This window comes from Lepidochelys kempii, chromosome 1 (genome assembly GCF_965140285.1).
Source record: "Lepidochelys kempii isolate rLepKem1 chromosome 1, rLepKem1.hap1, whole genome shotgun sequence".
In the NCBI taxonomy this organism is placed as follows: domain Eukaryota; kingdom Metazoa; phylum Chordata; order Testudines; family Cheloniidae; genus Lepidochelys; species Lepidochelys kempii.
The window spans coordinates 237,531,659-237,553,618 of record NC_136380.1 but is presented as its reverse complement, the minus strand read 5'-3'; the positions used below and the strand labels follow the sequence as shown (position 1 = coordinate 237,553,618).

General features: G+C 40.1%; 1 protein-coding gene across 1 annotated transcript in view; it reads left to right on the top strand.

The window, feature by feature from the left end:
• The window catches only part of PIK3C2G (phosphatidylinositol-4-phosphate 3-kinase catalytic subunit type 2 gamma), a 278,262-nt gene that overhangs the window by 96,247 nt on the left and 160,055 nt on the right, over positions 1-21,960 (top strand). Inside the window, exons 16-17 of the mRNA XM_073335036.1 lie at positions 12,277-12,370; positions 13,996-14,090. Of these exons, the coding sequence (XP_073191137.1) occupies positions 12,277-12,370; positions 13,996-14,090 (189 nt within the window). The remainder of the gene's footprint in view (positions 1-12,276; positions 12,371-13,995; positions 14,091-21,960) is intronic.

The following is a 21,960-nucleotide window of genomic DNA, read 5'->3' as shown; positions in this document are numbered from 1 at the left end:
AATAGCCTTTTCAGTATCTTTAACTTTGATTAAATCTTTTGCTGGCAAGCACACATAGTTAAAATGGATAAATATTCTGGGTGACTTGCAGTGTTTGTGCACAGATATGCAAAGGTAGGCAGAAAGCTAAACACCTAAGGACCACCTGAAGGTTGTGTAAGTAAGATGAGGAGGACATTTGTTGTCCTCTGGAAAAATATAAGATCCTAGCCCATGGATGATTTCAAATGGAAAAGCCTTATTAGAAAATTTATTCCTACCCCTCCTCCTCTATCAATCATAGAAATGCAGTGTTGTAAGGGATCTTGAGAGGTCATCTAGTCCATCCCCTGGCACTGAGCCAGAACCAAGTATAACTACGCTATCCCTGGCAAATGTTTATCTAACCTGCCTTTGAAAACATCCAAACTTCCACTGCCTCCCATGGAAGCCTGTTCCAGAGTTTAACTGTCCTTACAGTTAGAAAGTTTTTCCTAATATCTAACTGAAATCTCTCTTGCTGCAAATTAAGCTATTTTCTTCTTGTCCTACCTTCAGTGGTCCTGGAGAACAATTGATCACCATCCTCTTTATGACAGCCCTTAACAGGTCCACTCTCTATCTTCTTGTCTGAAAACTATGCATGCCCAGTTTTTTTAACCTTTCCTCATAGGTCAGGTTTCTCAACTTTTTACCATTTGTGTTGCTCTCCTATGGACTCTCTCCAGTTTGTCCATGTTCTTATTAAAATGTGGTGCCCAGAACTGGACACAATACTCCAGCTGAGACCTCACCAGTGTCAAGCAGAACGGGACACAGGACCTCCCATGTCTTACATATGAAACTCCTGGTAATTCACCCCAAAATGATATTAACCCTTTTTCAGCTGCATCATGTTGTTGGTTCATATTCAATTTGTGATCCACTATAACCCCCCCAGATCCTTTTCAGCCTAGCCAGTTATTCCCCATTTTGTTGTTTTGCATTTGCTATTTTTCTGAAGTGTAGTACTTCTCACTTGTGTTTACTCCATCTCATCTTGATGATTTCAGACCAATTCTCCAGTTTTCAAGGTCATTTTGAATTCTAATCCTATCCTCCAAAGTGTTTGCAGTCTCTCCCATCTTGGTGTCATCTGCAAATTTTCTTCACTCCATTATCTAAGTCATTAATGAAAATATTGAATAGTAGTAGACCCAGGACAGACCCCTGCAGGATCCCACTAGATATGTCCCCCAGTTTGACAGTAAACCATTGATAAATACTTTTCAGTATTGTATTTCAATCAGTTTTGCACCACATTATAGTAGTTATACCAAGACCACATTTTCCCAGTTTGCTTATGAGAATGTCATGGAGGTATGTTTCAAAAGCATTTACTAAAATCAAGATATATCACATCTACAGCTCCCCCCCCCCCAGTAGGCCAGTAACCCGATCAAAGAAGGAAATTAGGTTGTGTGACAAAGTTCCTCCTCTGCCTTGGTGGGTCCTGCGCTTATTGGCAGATTTGCTCGCCTCAGAGGTTCACGGCAGCCCTCAGTTTGGCCACTTTCATGGCTCAAATCTGCCGGTCACTCAGTTAGCCTCATCACTGGCCAGCATGGGGAAATGGAAGAAGAACAATCCCTGCAGTCTCTGCTGATCCACCTAGTGGATCGGGAACAGGCCAGAGACCTTCCCCTCTGGTGGAACCCACAGTCCAGGTCAACTCCTCCGGTATCAAGTAGGGAGTTGGAGGGATGGAGGGATGGGGGGAACCCGGGCCCACCCTCTACTCCGGGTTCCAGCCCAGGGCCCTGTGGATTGCAGCTGTTACAAGAGCCAGCTACAACTCCCTGGGCTACTTCCCCATGGCCTCATCCCAACAACTTCTTTATTCTCACCACAGGACCTTCCTCCTGATGTCTGATAATACTTGTACTTCTCAGTATTCCAGTAATACGCCTGCTCACTCTCAGCTTCTTGTGCCTCTTGCTCCTTGCAAGTGCACCAGAAACTGAAGTGAGCTCCTTTTTAAACCCAGGTGCCCTGATTAGCCTGCTTGTCTTAAATGATTCTGGCAGCTTCTTGATTGGCTGCAGGTGTTCTAATCAGCCTGTCTGCCTTAATTGTTTCCAGAAAGTTCCTGATTGTTCTGGAACCTTCCCTATTACCTTACCCAGGGAAAAGGGACCTACTTAACCTGGGGCTAATATATCTGCCTTCTATCACTCTCCTCTAGCCATCTGGCCTGACCCTGTCACAGTTGATTTGGCATGACTTATTCTTCACAAATCCATGTTGACTATTCCTTATAACTCTATTGTTGTCTAGGTGCATACAAATTGATTGTTTAGTAATTTTTCCAGTGTCTTCCCAGGTGTCAAATTCAAGCTGATTGGTCTATAATTTCCTCGGTTCTTCTTTGTTCCCCTTTTTATAGATAGGTACTATGTTTTTTTCTCCTCCAGTCTTCTTCTCCAGTCATCCTGGCACTCCATGATTGTGAGGCATATCATAACCAAGTGGCTAATGATGTCAAATTTGGCTTAACCAGGGGTGACTTGAAGCCAGCATTCCGCACCATTCGCAACCTCAACAGACAAGAAGTAGTCACTACAAATGGCATCCTGAATGACAGCCAAGGCCATCCATGTAAATCGGATGATGACATTCTCTCATACTGAGTGGAATATTATCACAGTGTCCTGAACCATCCTCCAGCTGCTTCTTGTTCAGAGCTGGATGATCTGGCAGTCACTGCGGTTCTGGATCCAGATGCACCAACACTGGATGAAGTGAAGTGTGCCATCTCTAAACTGCGCAGCTGGTGCTGATGGCATCCCCTCAGAGCTACTAAAATGTGCTATTGATACTGTAGCAGAATCACTTCTGGTCATCTTTCATCTGGTGTGGAGAACTGGAACCCTGCCAACTGCCTGAAAGGACGGTATTGTGATCTTACTCTATAAGGGCAAGGGACCACGCACAGAATGTAAGAGCTATAGGCCGATCACCTTGCTCTCCATTCCAGGGAAGGTATTTGTGCATGTTTTGCTGGCATGCCTGGAGCCTTTGCTACATCCGAAGCATTGTCCCCAACAGTCAGGCTTTACAAGGAACAGGTCCACATTAGATGCCATTTGGCCCTTCGCTTGTTGTCAGAGATACATCGTGAGTTCAGGAAGCCTCTGCACATAGCATATGTTGATCTTAAGGCTGCATTTGATTCAGTAGACCATGTCGCATTATAGAAGGCCTTAAAGGGCATAGGTGTCCTTACCACTCTGCTGGGCTTGATTAGAGAGCTGCACAATGGAACTGCTGCTCGTGTTCATCTGAGGAACTAGATGTCAGTGCCTTAAATGACTGTCTGGTGTTAGGCAGGGTTGTGTTTTGGCCCCTGCACTCTTTTGTTGGGCAATGGATTTCATAATGCAACATTCCGTCCGGTCCATAGGCCTTGAGATCGGTGATCTCTCAGTCACAACTTGACTACGCTCATGACGTTGTTCTTTTAGTACAGAGCCCTGACTGATTTCGTGAGGCACTCCAGCATATGGAGGAGTCATCAGCTAAGATTGGTCTCCATGTTTCATGGTCAAAGACAAAACTGCAAAATCTAGAACCAGGTCCACCCGGGACTCCAATCTCTTTGAACAACAAAACTGTCAAATCAGTTTCCAGCTTTTGTTATCTGGGCTCTATACTTGCCAGCTCCTCCAATTCTCACATGGAAGTTCTTCATCGGATTGGCATCGCAGCATCTGCCATGGACCGTTTACAATGGATATGGAATCAACACCATCTTAGTATGACAACCAAGTTCAGGATTTATTCAAGCTGCATCCTTCCCATTACTGTTGTACAGCTGCCAGACATGGACACTACAGTGCTCAGACTGGACAAAGCTGGAGGCTTTACACACAAAATGTCGACATTGTATATTGGGCATAAAGTGGAATTACTTCATTTGTAATGCAGATGTTTTTGGTCGGTTGGGTGTACAGACTACTGGGGCCATTGTCCGCAGGCAGCACCTTACGTTTTTCTGACATGTTGCAAGAATGCCAGAAGATGTTCCAGCGGACGCTGTTCTCTGGGTGGCTTGTAACATTCGGGATAAAATTCCACCAACTGAGGGGTGGAGGCGGCTCAGAGGCAGACCCCCTATTACATGGGTTCATCAAGTCTGTTCCAATGTGGGGCTCTCAGACCGTCAAGCCTTTGCGGTTGCACAGGAACGGACCAAATGGCAAACGATCACTATGGCTGACTGTCTGGCTAAGCCTTGAAGAAGAAGCAGTAGTCTTCTGGGATCTCACTCATCACCATGAGTTCTGAAAGATATGCTAATGGTTCCAACATTGTTTCAGCTAATTCCTTAGATACCCTAAGATGCATTTCATCAGGTCCTGCCGACATGAATACATCTAACTTACCTAAATATTCTTTCACCTGTTTTTTCCATATTTTGGCTTGTGTTCTTTCCCCCTTGTTAATATTAATTGTGTTAAGTATCTGGTCATCATTAACCTTTTTAATGCGTATTTTACTTCAATCTTCACTAAACACCTCAGCCTTCTTGATGTTGTCCATTATTAGCTCTCCTTCCCCGCTAAGTAGAAGACCTATGCTTTCCTTCATCTTTCTCTTATTCCTAATGTATTTATAGAACCTAATCTTATTTGCTTTTTATGTTCCTTGCTAGGTATAACTCATTTTGTGCCTTAGCCTTTCTGATTTTGTTCCTACATGCGTGTGCTATTCTTTTGTACTCATCCTTAGCAATCTGTCCATGCTTCCAGTTTTCGTAGGATTGTAATAATTTTCAGGTCACTGAAGAGGTCTGGATGGGACCATACTGACCTCTTACTATTCTTCCTGTCTTTTCATCACATTGGAATAGTTTGCTATTGTCCCTTGGAGAAACTGTCAGCTTTTTTGTCCCTTGGAGAAATTGAACTCCTTTTTCCCTTATGTTTTCTTCCCATGGACTTTACCTAATAGTTCTCTGAGTTTGTTAAAGTCTGTTTGGGGGGGGCGGTGTTAAGTCCATTATCCTGATTCCGCTGCTCTCACTCCATCTGTTCCTTAGAATCCAAAAATCATCATTTCATGATGATTTTCACTCACATGCCTTCCACCTTCCCTGTTAGTCAGAATCAAGTCTAAAATGGCTGTCCATCTAGTTACTTCCTCCACCTACTGAAACATAAAATTGTCCCCAAAACATTCCAAGAACTTATTGGACATATTGTATTTTGCTATATTACTTTTCAATGCAGGATATAGTTCCCAGTAGTGGAAATATCATATATTTAAACTGACGTATACTTGATCTTAGGATATGTCTACACTAGGAGCACTTTATTAGAAAAGAAATATTGGCATACTATATCAGCAAAGCACTCCTAGTGTGGATGCAGCAACACCAGCACGGATGCATTTGTACCAGTGTAGTAAACAAGCTATTCAATAAAAGGCCAGCTTCACCAATATAATTGTGTTTATGCTAGAGACTTCTGCCAGCACAGCTATGTCATTCGGGGATCACAACTCTTCACACCCCTGACTGACGTATCAAAGCTGGCAAAAGTCTGTAGTATGGACATAACCTTAGTCAAAAGGCCACAAAAATATGTAAAAAAAAATAAAGTACAAATGCAATGACTAAATTCTGCCCTTTTAAAGATCTATGGGCCAAATTAATACCTATGTAACTCAATAGTGAATTTAGCCCCAGGAGCCCAACTTGAAAACGTTGGGTCATGTGTATCTCTCAATCTGTGGGAGCTGCATATGCAGTATGAGGGTCAGTATTAGGGTTGTCTAGCTGATCTCTATGCAGAGCTTGGAAACAGCCAGTATGCATCCATATACTATAAGTGGTGCTTTTTTAAAACTACTGTAATGTTTTCTAGAATTTCAGATTTTGGGGGCTTTTTTTTCAAAGCAAGTCCCAAACTGTTAAGGGAAACTGGGACTGGGCATTGAGGTTGGGGAAGCCTGGGAAAGGAGACGGGGACTGGGTGCCCTGGGGACAAGGGGCAGCTGAAATCAGATGAGGGTCTCGGGGAGGAGACAGTGACTGGCAGAAGAAGGGAGTGCAGGATGAGGGGAGATAGATCTGACATAGAGCTGGGTGAGAACTGGTACTGGTGGGGCAAAGTTAGGACAAAAAGCAAGAGATACAGTGTGGGAAGATTGAGATTAGACGAGGAGTCTGGTACTGAAAGCCAGTGTGGATGGGAAACATGGGGAAGAAAGATGACTGGAAGGCACCATGGTGGATGGGGATGAGGACCCTTGAGAGAAGAAACTGGGACTGGTTGGGCACGATGTTTGGGGACCACATGAGGGAAACTGTGAATGGCTGGACAGGGAGATGGAGAGCCACTGGAAGAAGACTGAATGATTGGGGTGGGAGATTAGAACAAGAGCTGGTTGGGAACTTTTCAACAATTTATTTTTTTAGGTTGGAAAATGACAGTTTGTTGAAACTGCAACTTATTGTGAGAAAATACCAGTTTCAATGAAACATCTGGCCACAGATCAAGAGAGAGACCAACCCCAGAACTGATCAAGTGGCAGAGGTCTGGATTTAGAAGTTCCAATCCTTTTGATGAACTGTGTGGATGTCGAGATGATACCATGTGATGGAATTTGTTTTTTCAGTTTTCTTTTTATAAAAATCTAAGAAATTACACCCAAAACGTACATTATTCTGGTTGCAAAGTCAAGCATTCAAAATGTTGAAATGTCAGAGTTAAGGTTGCCTGTTTCACCTTAATTTGACACCGTTGTGTAAGTGCATTGTGATAAACTCTTTAATTACATGACCACATACTATTATTCCACAGGATTTTGGGGCCACACAAAGAAAAACGAGGAAAAAACAAAATATTGAATAGCTGCTCATTAAGTGAGCACTGTCCATCCTGTGCACTGAATAAGGCAGGGATTCTGTGGAAACAATAGTATGTGATTACATAATTAAAGAATATCCATGTGTACACACAGGTTACGTAGGCATCCTTAATTCTGGCATTTCCTAACTTTTGAGTGTTTGACTTTGCAACACACACACACACACACGAGAGAGGATATCCCTTTAGATTATTACAACTGAAATAATAGTGAAAAATCAAACGTCCCTTTCACCGTTTATACTGCTTGCTTACTTTCTGTACTGCATTCAGTCTAGATAATGAAGTTAGACTGGTCAGTTTCATTTTCTAATTTTCATGAATTAGCACAAAGCTGCTTCAATATTTTGCTTACAGACCTGCAGAGGAATGTTGAAATGATAATATTTTAAAAAACAACTAGTTTTCATTGTAAAACAAAAAAAAATCTAAAATTGTGGGAAAAAATTCTGTTCTTGTTAAGTTCTGTAAATCTCCAGTCTCAATCTATTTATAAATATAAAAAAGCACAACAATAAAGCTTAATTTTGTAACCTAAATCTTAGTTCCGTATCCATTTAAGTATTCATTGACACTTCTGTCTGCCTTCGTAGGCATTTATAAAGCACCCAGCAACATGGTATCCTACGCTTCTTGGAGTTCTGAGGCTCTAGGAATCAATGTATCGATTATACTGGTCTGGAAGTGTAGCTGTCTACATTTCTGACAAATATTATATCCTTCATTTCACGGCTCAGATTTGCAATACCATGTGGGACAACACAGCAGAATGTAAACTGTTTATACAAAATGAGAGCAGGGCTTACAGCACTGCATGGCATACGGTAAACTTCTCATAGGTGGCATGTGCCAGAAAGGCGGCATGTGAGATACCTTTCTCTACTAAAAGGAGCATTGCACGCTATAAAATACTCCAACCTCTACAGTAAAATATTTCCATCCTATCTACCTAACAAATATGTATGAGTTCTCCAACATATTGTTGTTTGAGATCATACATTAAAATTAAGACTATTTTATCTGTTACAAATGAAAACTATAGATATGCATTAATTGTAGTAATTGATTCTTAGATCTAAAAGTCTCTAGGGAATGTCACAAATTCACATGAAGCCTCAGCAGTGCTAGGTTTTTTATTTGGATCTGATTTAGCTGAACGATGTAGCTCAAAACACGTTTCCTTTCTGGATACCCATATGAAGAGAATCAAGAACAGTTGTTCTTACTTCCAAAGCAAATTGCAATTTGCTTACTCAGCTCAGAATCCTGTTTCAGCTGTCAGTGTAAAGTCTGAAAGGAGATACAACTACATTAAGGGAAGTTATAAACAGGAAGGTGGTCAATTATTTTCAGTAGTTAGTCAGGAAAGATTAAAACATCATGCATTTAAAGCAGTGGTAAGGACATTTAGGGGAAACACTAGGGGAAATACTCCAAGAAACAGTACAAGCTACCAAGGAAAGATTGTTGGAGTCCCTGATGCTGCAAAATGTTGTTAAAGACTAGATTTGACATTGTGTTTTATGTATTACCCTTTACCAGTAGCACCACCTATATGCATTCCCAGTACAAATATATGGAAAGGCAGAGTCCTTGCCATGAAGTACACAGTACCTGAAAAGATAATGAAGAAATAGAACAAAAGTAGGAGAAAGGAGTATATCATGCAAGTAAGATGGTCAAGGTGATTGGAGGATCAGGAATAATTTAGGGATGACTGAAATCAGTCCTGACACAATGCTTGAAGATTCACTAGATGACTCCGCACTTATCTACGTAGCAAGTTACTGCACAGTAAGCCTGACTGTGAATCTGCAGCATACGAGCTTGCCATGTAGTAATTCACCATGTCAACAAGTCCTTACTAAAGGACCCCTCTCACCTAAATGGTTTACATGGCTAGAAGAAGCTGGAATTTCTAGTAATGCAAAGGATAGGTTTATAAAATCATGACTGGCATGGAGAAAGTAAATAAGGCAGTGTTATTTACTCCTTCTCATAACACAAGAACTAGGGGTCACCAAATGACATTAATAGGTAGCAGATTTAAAACAAAAGGAAGTATTTTTTTCAACAACGCACAGTCAACCTGTGGAACTCCTTGCCAGAGGATGTTGTGATGGCCAAGACTATAACAGGGTTCAAAAAAGAACTAGATAAGTTCATGGAGGATAGGTCCATCAATGGCTATTTGCCAGGATGAACAGGGATGATGTCCCTAGCCTCTGTTTGCCAGAAGCTGGGAGTGGGCAGCAGGGATGGATCACTTGATGATTACCTGTTCTGTTCGTTCCCTCTATGGCACTTGGCATTGGCCCCTGTTGGAAGACAGGATACTGGGCAAGATGGATCCCTGATCTGACCCAGTATGGCTGTTCTTATGTTCTTAAGTTTCTGATTCACATAGGGTTTCTGAACCAAATCGTAATAGTTTTTAAGAAGTAGAATGTAAGAATGCTACTTTGGCATGGCAGAATACTGACTGAGTTTTACATTGTGGAGCTAATATTTCTAAGGATGTTCAATGTTCATCCTAACCAAAATAATCCTGAAATACAGATAAATAGAAAAAGAATCAGCACCACTAAATGCTCTCTCTGTGGCCCCAAACAGCCCAAAAATTCAAGAGCAGGGATGGTGGTTACTGTTTGGATTGAACAAGTTGTCACTTGGTTAACACAATTGGTCTATTACTCATTCCCTTGGAAGGGTTCTGCTTGACCTCAAACTGACCTTCACATATACAAGCTGAACGAAACCGTTTAGTAACTGAGAGCAATACAGAATCTCATCCAAAAACAGAGTGGCAAGAGCCATGTTTGCTGAAGCAAGCTCTAGATTTTTACTTCAGTGTGTACACCTTTCAGTGCATTGTGACACTAAACAGATCTCTTTAAAATAATTTAGAAACATAGACACATTTCACACTACAGGTCTTAGCAAATTAGTTTTAAGGAATCAAACCATTAGCAGTTGGATTTTCTGGAACGGTTCAAATAAGAAGGTTTCTCATTCTTCGTCTGGTTGGGGAGAAAACAGAATTTTGTCATTGTAACATTTCGCATCTTCGAGCATTGACTGCTCCCAAGGACAAGCAGTAACTGAGTAATAACATTTTCTGCTTGACTTGGTGCCTGTATAGAATATATTTCACTCTCCAGTAACCTGTTGAACCAGGAGAGAGGGGAAAGGGAGGTACTGATTCCCATACTATCAGTGCAAGTTTGGCTCACAACCCTTTGGAGAAATTACCTAGTTTGATGATAAGATAATAAGGGGATTCGGGTTTTTTTTTTAATTTGTGATCTTCATTCAAATACATTTTGTTCTAAATAACTATGTAAAAATTAAAGTAGCAGCTTCAAATTCATAGTATGTTGCCTGACATTACAAAATAATTAACTCTTGTAAAATAGACCAATTTGGGACTAAAATGATCATTTATTTATAAAACACCCCCCCACACACACACGGTACTCTGAGCACTACACAAACAATTAGACAATATTAAAAACATCATCAAATATGCACCATAAAGATAAACAAAATATTAAAGAGACAAACACAGTGGCATCATTAAAAAAGAGTTTGGAAGGGATGTGCTATGGATGGGCTATGAATGCAGTGCAGAACCTGGAGCTTTCTAACAGGTCCAAAATATAGTCATTCCATTTTTTAAAACTATTTGAACACACACAGCAATTTGATTATCAAAGTGTGTAGGGTTTTCTGGTTTGTTTTTTAAATTTGATTATACTTAAAAGTACCTCACTAGAATTCCAGGGTACCCAGACACTTCTGCACAAAACTGCCTACACAAGTTCTTCAGTCTCTCTCAATTGTGGAAACTTTATTACTCTGCTGGTGACCATTGCTTCTATTTTGTTGTTGTCTTTCATATTTTAGTTTTCATTTATTTTCAAGTGAATTGAATGCCCTGACTGATGACTTGGAAGAGTGAAGTCTTCTGTTAATTTACAGAACAGACATCGCATGGGCATCAGCAATGCCAGCTTCCAGACTGCCTCTGCTAATGTGCAGCTGGCCTGACCTGAAAGGAATCCCCTTTGGATTCAATGACAGCTCAGTTTTCAGTCCCCTGTCAGCCCTTGTCATCCATATCTAGAGCATCAAATAGACGAGACTGTTCCTGAGATTTTTTCAAAGGAGCCTAAAGGAGTTAGGCTCTGAAGTCGGACTGAAATCCAGTGAAAGTTGCGCACCAGATGTCCTTAAACTCCCAGTGATAGTGTCTGTTTAGAAGTGGTGGGGTTTTGTTGTTTTCTGTGATGCAGATGCTTGACCTGAAGGGACTGGATTGAGCCTATCAACCCATTTCAGTGTGTCCCCTGAACATACGATGGTAATGATGCTAATGACTTCGGACAGAGTTGAGCAAATTCTCTGGAGGTGAAAAGCTGCATAGCCCATTACTAATTTGCTGAGTAGAGCTTGTCAAAAATTACAATTACTTTTTGCAGAATATTTCAAATGATTTTTTTTAAATTCTCTGAGAATTTTTCAGTTTTTGAAAGTGAAAGCTGAATTCTTTTACTGATTTTTTTCCCTCAATTTCTGGTTTATTAATGAAAAACTGAAAAATGTTTTGCTAAAATTTTTGGTTTGGGTCAAAAAGCCATATTTCACCAGAACATTTTTTTAATGAAGACTTTCTGACCAGCTGTACTCCTGAGCCATGAAGTTTTGTCCTTAATATAGAGCTAGTTGAAAATTTTCCAGTGGAACATTTTTCCACTGGAAAATGATGTTTCATCAAAATCTAAACTTTCCAAGGCAATGTGTTAATTTCCATGAAATTTCATTTTGGAAAAAAAATTTTAAAAAGCATTTTGATTTTTCATTTTGAAATGATTGTTTCCACACTCTATATTGTATTATAAATAAATTATAATATATAATAAAAGTCAAAATCAAAATGAATCGACAATTATTTTCTAAAAAATATTCCAATGGAAATTTCAAAAGTTTATCTTTTAATTCTGATTCAGAACAAAAACAAATGTTGAAATGTTGGAATTTCCCATGCAATGGAAATTCTGAGTGTCAGCCAGTTCTGAAAAAGAGCTGCAGAAAGCTCATACTTTGCTTCATATACTAGTGTGTAACTATGGGACTGAATTGGTAATTATAGCTCAACCGAAAAGAGGTACATGGAGATCAGTGTAATGTTTTTTTGTTGTAAGGTATAGTAAAAATCTATGCAATTTAAGTTATCAGTCATATGTGTTTGACTCCTATTACTGTAAAACTGATTGATCTTCTTCTCCCATTTCTTTAGCATTTTGTATTGCTGAGAGTCATGAGAATTGTAATGTATCAGCAGCAGCTCAGTAATACCTAATGACCTCTATTTGTTTTGCGCTAGTTTTCCAGATCAAGACATTCGCAGAACTGCAGTCCAACAAATGGAAAATCTGTCAAATGATGAATTGTTGGAATACCTCCCACAGCTGGTTCAGGTAATGAAAAAATTGATAGCTAAGGAAGTTCTCTAGTCAGATCAATGACTTCATTAAACACTTTTAATTCTTTCAGTCTGATTGATACATTAGTGGAAGAATAAGCAAGAAAGTAAGATCAGCTGATGCAATGATTGAGTTAACTACAGGGCTGAACTATAGATTGTGCTCTACTCAAGAGAATGTGGTTTGCTTCTCAACGTTGCTGATTGGATTTCTGTGTGTTCTTCCTCTGGAAAAAAAAATAGCATCTGAAAAAAAAAAGAAAAGGAGTTACGACCAATAGCACACACCATCAAATCAATGGCTGGTAGTGGCAGGGCTTCTCTGCAAGAAAAGTAGTGTTTGGAATCACAGTGAGTTATTTACTTTTAGATATCTACGCAAAATAGCCAAATACAGTTGATGTAAGGATGGGGGAAAGATGCCACCAATGTGGATGGAAGAGAGCAATTTGCGTGCTGAATAATCTTTCATTATATACGTTGTCTTTCTTCATAAATGATCCCAAAACACTTTATAAGATGTAGGACAGAATGTCCCAACTGTTTTCTCAAGCGTTTGCAACCATGGCTCAGTGGATATTTTCTTGGGGTCCAGGAAGAGATGACTGTCCCCAAAATATTGTCTTTCCTTCATACAGTCTTTTATAAATGTTTCTCCTACAGCTCCTGTGGGGTCAGAACCCTTCAGATTATGCTGGGGTGTGTGCTTGTGGGAGGGCAGTGGGGGGGGGAAACCCAGGAAGAAACCACTTTCAATGGCATGTAATAATTAAGTTAATAGAGGACTGAACTATAGATTGTGAAAGAGTCATAATCCTAGAATTTAAGGTCAGAAGGGACCACCAGAATGTCTAGTCTGACCTCCTGGATAGCACAGGCCACCAACACCACCCAGCACCTGCACACTAAACTCAACAACTTAAATTAGACCAAAGTAGTACAGTCCACAAGAGACTAAACTACTACGTGCCACAGACAAAGAATAGGTGGGACAGAGATGCACCAGTGGCTGAGGCCCCTGTAATGGCAGGGAAATGTTTAAGTGAGAGAGACCCAGATAATCCTGACAAGTGACCCATATCCTGTGCTTCAGAGAAAATCTTTGTCGGCAAGTCTTTCCATTTGCACCCTGTATCTGTCTTGTCTATTTAGACTTTATGCTCTTTGGGTCAGAGAATGTCTCTTACAATATATCTGAGCAGTACCTAGCACAAGTTCTAATCTCAGTTTGGGCCTCTAGGTGCTACAGTATTGTTTTAGATAGATATAGATATATAGTATAATTTTTTTAAATTATTTGTTTTTAATTCCAGGGAATCATTTAGGAATTTGAATCTATTTTTAATTTTCAGAGGGACTGGTGTGTCTCCAAGCACATCTCACAGGATCAGATTGAATTTAGTCTCTGCACCTGTACTGTCCTCACAAAAAAAGGTTGATGCTAAAGTCCTGACTTGTCTATGCCCACGGCGTTTTTGGGGATGTTCTGCATCTATTGGGTTGTCACGTTTAAAATAAATTAAATACATAAATAAATAAAATCTTTGTCAGGCCATTTTGTTTTAAAGTTAACACAACAGAAACAGCATGTAAGTGAATGTGGTTTCTCTATCTGTTAAGGTTATCAAGTTTGAGTGGAGTCTCGAAAGCCCCCTTGTGAAACTCCTGCTGTGTCGCTCTCTACAGAGCATCCAATTAACTCATCGACTTTACTGGTAAGATCGTCTAATATACCAGATTGTCCATTTCATTGATTGTTAATGAGCTTTGTCCACTATGTTTACAGCACACTCTCACTATATTCAAGATCAAGTAAATTAGGAAAATAGTTTTACTTTCCTAATACTCGTTTCAGCACTGGGTCTGAGTGAACCAATTTAAATAAAAGAACCACCTACCTGAACCTGCATCCAGGCCCTTAACAAGGGTTTTATTTTTAAATCTTTGGTTCACTTTCCACAATCTTGAACTTTCTAGTTTCAGCCAGAAATGGTAGTACTGAAATATTGCCCAAAAATACTTCCAAGCACACTGAGAGCAGGACATATTGGCTATTTCATGAAGAAACTTGTTCTTGAGAGCTTACCAACCTGACCTCAAAAATTCAAACTTTTGGATGCATATCAAAGCCAAATCACTAAACACTTTCCCATTACTAATCACCATACATTATTGTAGGCTAGATCCAAAAAGTTCACACTACATAGAAAATTCTTTGCTTCATATACTCTCCTACCTTTCTCCTGCATGTTGACTAGATTTTCAAAGTGATTTTTACATCATGGGTTGGATTGAGTCCATCCAGCATTGGAACCTGTCAACCTACCCAAACCACTAGGCTCAGAAAAATCCCTCCCACAGGACCAGCAAGAGCCAGACTTTGCTTAAAACTCTCCTCATCCCTTCTCCAATTCACCTGATTGTTCCTTCTCCAGGCTCAGAGATCTGTCATCTCTCCATGGAACATCAGGTAGTGGCTCGTAAACACAGTTTGAGAACCTCTGCCATAGCGACTTAACAGTATCTGTTGCAGAGCCAACAACTGGTGCATTATTGACCGAGGCTTAGCTTTCCCAGCCCCTAATACCAACTAGCTCTGTTTGGTGGTATTGTAGTAACCCCAAACCTGCCAGCCAGAACATGAATCCTTGTGTTTTACATACAGTAACTGAGAAGGGAAAAAAAATTCTGTATCAAGCATTAACTAGGTAGGGGATTTTTGACTAATTTCCTATTAAGCTGATCTATAACCATGCAACACGCTCATGTGTGTAGTAGTGTGAGAGCTTCTATCCTCTGTTGTGGGCAGCCACTGGAAGGCCACATTATCATACATGTACAGGTCTGACATGCCATCCAGTAGAGGGCAAATATATATGAACAGACAGCCAATCACAGTGTCTGGGATATTTGTCATCGGCGCATGGTTAGGCCTTTGCCCTGGAGGAGGTTCTCATATATAGGCCAATCTGATAAGTTATGTGGCTGTGGATCAGGGGAAAGAGCTGCTGTAAGTGGTGGTGTACATTACAGAGACTAATAATAGTGTTTTAGAACCAGTTACTAGGTTATGAGCTGGAAATAACCATAACTTGATATCCTCTAATGTACTTCCTGAAGTTAAATGTTTGTATTAATCTACGTGCATATAATAAGAAACAGGGTGTCCAACCGTTATTATTCATTATGGAGATGTAATACATCATATTGTGACTGCAGCTGTCTTTTGCTGGCTGGACATTCTGTGTAAAAGCCATTGCAAGTTTATCTCATGTGATAGTTTATCTCAGCCACTGTTTGCCAGAAGCTGGGAATGAGCAACAGGGGATGATTTAGTTTGATGATTACCAGTTCTGTTCATTCCCTCTGGGGCACCTGGCACCGGCCACTGTCGGAAGACAGGATACTGAGCTAGATGGATCTTTGGTCTGACCCAGTAGGGCCATTCGTATATTCTTATGTGATGATTGTTCTACACACTAGATTTGTCAGTTCAGTGGTTTCTAATTAAAAGGATGGTCTTTCCATCAGCTCTGCAAATCCTGGGGTCTGAAAGTCAAACTGGGTTCTTTTTGCCTGCACAGTAATTCCATTGAATTACACACCTCCAGGCAAAGACTATACAACTGAAATGTAATAATTCTGTTGATGATGTGCAAGATAGAGAATTTAGCTCTTTTTCACACCTTTATGAGCTCAGCAAGTACTAATATATGAATAAAAGATTGTGAACAAGCAGCTATGGATAAGAATACACAGAGAGAAGATCCATCAAATAAGGAGATGCTTTTTTTCAGTAGTCATCTTTCTGATCATACATGCAGTTTAACTGAGAGTTTTGCCATTGCATCTTATAACTTAGCTACACTAGAGGGAAGTTCACTTAAATAATGATATACAATGAATCTGTAAGTTGGCCCAATAAATCAACGGCAGCTCTGGACGTCTGGATTTGTACATTGACAAGCCTCCCAAGCATAGTGAGGCAGATCATCAGCTGGTGTAAATTGTCATAGCTCCACTGAAGTCAGCAGAGCTTTAATATTTTATACTAGCTGATGATCTTCGCCAGTATAGCCTTGCTACTGAATTTTTCACTTTGTAATGTAGATCTATGAAGTGCCTTTTCTGTTCCTGTCTTCTGCAAACTTTTTGTACACAACCAAATCATCTTCAACTCTTACATAATCTACAGGAGATAATCTTCCTTGTGTGCAGCAGCTAATCAATCCATGATAATGGTGCAGTGCAGAATCCCTGTCTGGGAGAAGAGAGTTCTATGTAGTCGGATTTAAAATGGAAAAAAAAAAACTAAACAAAAACCACAGCAACTTGAAGATTTTTGAATTATCATGGTTCTCCCTGTATTCCAACCAGTAGCAGCAGCCTGTTCATGTCATCAAACAATTTGATTGCTTCTCAAGGACTTTTTACCTATCTCTGGGTGTTAGTAATTAGAGATATCATCAACCACAGAGTTACTCTCTTTAAATGTTTTGATTATCCAGTCATGCGCTGGTTGCAGATGTGAGGTACAGTTCACCAATAGCCTTTTTAATTTTCACTTTTGAAAGATTCACATGAGTCTGTGGTAACTTCTCATAAGGAGTAAGCCATGAGTTGCCATTTATCCAATATTAACAGCTGTGTCCGAGGATGACGTATGCCACTGTAAAAATATCCTCTGAGCTAAAACATTGCATGCAACTTCCTAAGGAGGGGGGATTCTTAACCAATTTTTAAAATTAAAATAAAGTTAGTATGCTTATTCAAGTAACCAAAAAAAGAGGCTTACATTTTGCTTTATGCTGTTACAATACCAAAATGTAGATTCTCTAGTATTTTTGGATTGATTAATTTTCAGTAAAGTCTCATCACTTTGCAATTCATAGAAGTGCCTTCCTCTCTGGATGCATTATCTTTTTAGAGGGGGTTTTACATCTCTCTGAAACATCTGGTACTTGCAATTGTCAGAGACAGAATGCTGCACTGGAGTGATCATTTGTCTGCCAATTCTCATTTTTCTGTCTTAATGGAGATCTAAAAACAGACAACTATATAAAATCAGTTCAGAGTCTATACTGGCTGCTGTCAGGGTGCACTATGGTGAGTGCCCCAGTGTTGAAAAGTCTTCTGGTGATGGAGATTACAGCTCGCCAAAGAGGCCCTCCAGAAGCCAGTATTGCCTCAGAAGTGGGCAGTGCTTGCTGAACTTGGCAGGGCTTCAGGTTCATTTATCTAGTGGAAATTAAAAATTCACCCATTACATTAGGAGGTTCTCCTATTGTCTACATGCAACAGGCAGAGTTGGAAGTGTAATGTTACTGAGCATTTGAGATTTTTCAGCTTTCCCATTTAGCAGCTTAGTAACTCCAGTCAAAGTGTGTGTGCCCCAGCATGTGACCTGCTTTCTTTCTCTGGCAGCTTGATGAACTCCTGAGTCCTGCTGCCAATGATTTGTCAGCCAAGGATGATGTCACGCAGAGAGGAGAGATCCTCTTGTGGCTAAAGTCTGGGACTCTTGGCCACAAGACATCATTGCCAGCTCTGCCACAGAGTTCATGTTTGACCTTGGACAAATAATTTAATTTCTCTGCTCCCCAGTTTTCCCATCTGCCAAACAGGTATAATAGCCCTTATTACTATTCTTGTCTACTTCAATTGTAAACTCTCCAGGCAGGGACTCTTTCTCAGTATGTGTATGTATGAATCCCACTGTGCTGGACATTGATCTTGATTGGGACTTCCAGATGGTACTGTAATACGAACCACAATAATGGCCACCTGTATAGCATTAATTTCAGTTCTTGCTGTTCAGACCTGCATTAAGCTCAGCTGTACTGAGTTGTAGATGGAAAACATGTTGTGTAAAGCCTGTGCTCTTTGCCTTTATTCCTTCCCTGCCTTAACACACCCTTCCTCACCCACAGAGATTCCACCTAAGAGTATTACTCTTTAGGTTTCTGCAGGTTTGATGGGAGTATGCCTTTAGCTATTGATCATTTCAAAAATGGATGCCTAATTTTGGACTCCCAAGTACATATTTAGCTGCCTAAACAAATTGTCTAATTTTCAAAGGTCATGAGCACCTAGCAGCTCATGTTGACTTTAGTGGGAGTAGCACTTCTGAAGATTAGGTTTCTAACTCAGCCACCTAACTGTGGACCTAGGACCCTACCTTTAGGCACCATATCTGAAAACCTTACTCCTTGCTTCCCCAACTGCTACCCCTTCTGCATAAATCACACCAATTCCATCTGCTTTTCCTCTGTTCTGGACACATTGGTGGAGATGTTCATTCTGCTTCATATGAAAAAAAAGTCCTACTTCCATTTTCACTAGTAAAATACTTCTATATGACATTTTACATTACTATAAAATCTTTCTCTTCTAGAATGAAAAACTATGAGTAGTTTTCCAGGTAATAAGTTCTGTGCAGAAGTTATGCTTTGTATTAATAATGGCTTTTCTCTCCTTTACAAATGAATTCCAGTGCCACTAAAAGTAATTAAAAACAAAGTTATTCTTCCATTTAGCTCTACATTTTAAAGAAAATAGATAATCTTATTGTCTAAATGTTTAATTCTGGTTCTTTGAGTTGATTTCCAAATTAGCAATCAAGTAATGTCTTAGAAGCAAGTACTGGTAAAAGCAAACTTTATGAGAAAGAAATCTATCTTTTATCATAATAATAATTGGCATTCTTCTGTTAAATATTCCAATATACTTCACAATACATTCTTCCAGAATATTTTTTAAAGGAGATTTTAAGAAAACCCAGAAATCCAGTGATGCTGTTTCATGACCTAAGTGGAGAATTCAGCTGAACAAATCTTCCATGTTTCACAAATCTCTTCCAAGTCCAAACACTTGTTCCTGCAGCTGGGTCACTGATAATGCTACTAACTTCTTTTAATGGCAAACTAAACAAAACATCGCTCAGTCATATGGCTTTTTTTAACAACAGTTGAGCGACGAAAAATAAAATTGACATCATTTCGCTGCACCCTTCCCCCAAAGTAAGACGAAGAGGCTTCCCAATAATAATGGGCCAACTTGTCATCTGTTAATATTAATGCTGGATAGTAAATCATAGGACTTTCTTTTTCATAAAAGTGTATTAGCAGCTTATCTGACCATTTAAAAAGAAAGTTCTGGAATAATAATTGGCAAAAGGTGACAAATGTGCGAACACTTTGCTGCCATGTTGGTTTTAAGATTATTGGGCCAAGTGCTCAGCTGGTGTAAATCACTATAGCTCAGTTGACTGTGCCATGCCAACTTACACTGGCTGTGGCTCCTTAACTCCACCAGTTGGCATGAGGGGGTAATTTGCTCTCCCTCTGCCACTTTTTCTAAAAATGAATGAATGATTTTGCCCATTTTTTTCAGGAATCAGCTCATGAATGTTGTCAGTTACCACACCCCTAAATATTTAAACTTCTCACTTTTCTATTTTAAAGGAATCCTTTTCATGGAGCATAAAAATTGCCCTTGAGCAGAGGCACTGTCCAGATGCTACTTAAGTCCCACATAAACCCTATTTTGAGGCCTTAAGGCTTGTCTATATGGGGACACTCAGGAAAATTAATCTGAATTAATTAAAGGTGTGAATTTAAAGTGGATTGATTAAACTGCATTAAAACCCTGTGTGGACAGTTTCATTCAGAATTAAAGTGATCTTAATTGTGGTTCACTTAGTTCCCTTGGACGGAGGAAAGGCCAGGCCAAATTTGAATGAGTGGCATTGCGATCTGGCACCTAGGGTCTCAGTGCCATTCAGATTTAACCCAGTCACCCCTTGGTCATGAGAAGGAGGCGGTGAGGGAGAGCTGGGCCAAATGTGAGTAAGTGGTGTTGTGACCTGGAGCATAGAGTTGCAACACCACTTGAAATTTGCTTGTCTGCCCCCCTGTCATGACAGAGGAATAGCTAGGCCAAATTTACAGTTCCAATCAGGGGCTGGAGGGTGGGGGACTGGGCCCCCTGGGAAACAAACTCCTCGTTTCCTCCCCAATTCAGTATGATCAAATGATTTCCTGCATGAAATGAAACTGTCACACAGTGCATGCCTTATTAATTTAACCTTTAGTTACACAGTAAAAGATGAAAAAAATCCAGGTATATCCCTTGCATTAACCTCCTGAGACTGATTTCCATGCATTAAATTTGGAAGTAATACTTCTAGTCTCTTCACCAGTACTTTAAGCTATAATTTAAAGTCATTACTGAATAAAGAAGTAGATTGATAAGATTTAAGATTCTATGGATTTTACCCTTGTTAGAGAAGAATTGAAATTCTAGCTTCTCTGTAGGACATATGCAGTTTACTTCTCCAGTGCCTCTGCATGAAACTTCAGCATAAAAAGAATTCATTTAGTATTAAACAACTTTACAAATTCTACTTGGACACCATCTGGGTCCAGACTTTTTCCTCACTTCAGTTCAGAAACCTGTATCTAAATTTTTGCTTTCTCAATGTGGCTGATTCAAAAGAAAGAAATCTTGGACAATTCTTATTAAAAATCAGCAGATGGGATTCAGATTTCAAAATTGGCCTTAGCAATTTCTGCCAAATAAGACTTTACAAGGTTCTGAATTCTCCCTTCCATTATCATTAAGTTCCAAGTGGTTTTGACCATACACCAGATAGATAGCTGGGAAGCTTCATGCTTGCCACTGATTTCTACAATGTCTTGTTCTTCTGTCAATTGTCTCTGCATCAAAAATCAAACTCTTACTGATTAAAAAGGTATTGTAACAAGCATATGAAGTGAGGGCCTCAGGGCATCCTTGCCCCATCCAACATCTTTTAAACTTTCTTGGTGGTTTGAGGCTTATTTAGTAGTATGAGCCTCTGGGAGGCAAGACCAATGGAGTGAGCTGTGCTGGCTCCTGGAGCTGTGTTGGGAAGAGGGGATGCTTGGTTAGCTCCTGCAGGGTGCAAGAAGCAGAGTGGTCCATAGCAACTGCCTCTAAGAGTAGAAAGAAGCTGAGTGAGCCCTGATAGACCCTGCTGCCTCCAGAAAATTATTCTCTTTATATTCCTGCTACTCTTATATGTGTCATTTTCACACAGGACTTTTATCCACCTTTCACTCAGCACTTTGCATTTGGAGGTTTTATCTACCCTTTGTCTAGCAACCTGCTGATCAGTTTCCTACTTGTATGGAGCATCTTTGCTGCTTTCACAGGTGGCAATTGTACCACACAATTGCAGCAGTTGGCTGGGTCAGCATGTGGCTAGAAACATGTTTCTACAGATCATTGCTTTCCACAGTGGAATTGAATATTTGGAAGAAATGTTGTAGCCAATAGGGGTACTTCTACACTGCAAAGAAAAACCTGGGGCTGACCGATGCCAGCTGACTCAGGTTCCCAGGTCTCAGGCTGCAGAGCTGTTTAATTGCAGGGTAGACTTCTGGGCAGTGTGACCTCTGAGACCCTCCTACCTTGGGCTCCAGCCCAAGCCCAGAAGTCTACACTGCAATTAAACAGCCCCTTAACCTGAGCCGTGTGAACCCAATTCAGCTGGCACAGGCCAGACACGGATGTCTAATTGCAGTGTAGACATACCCTGAGATT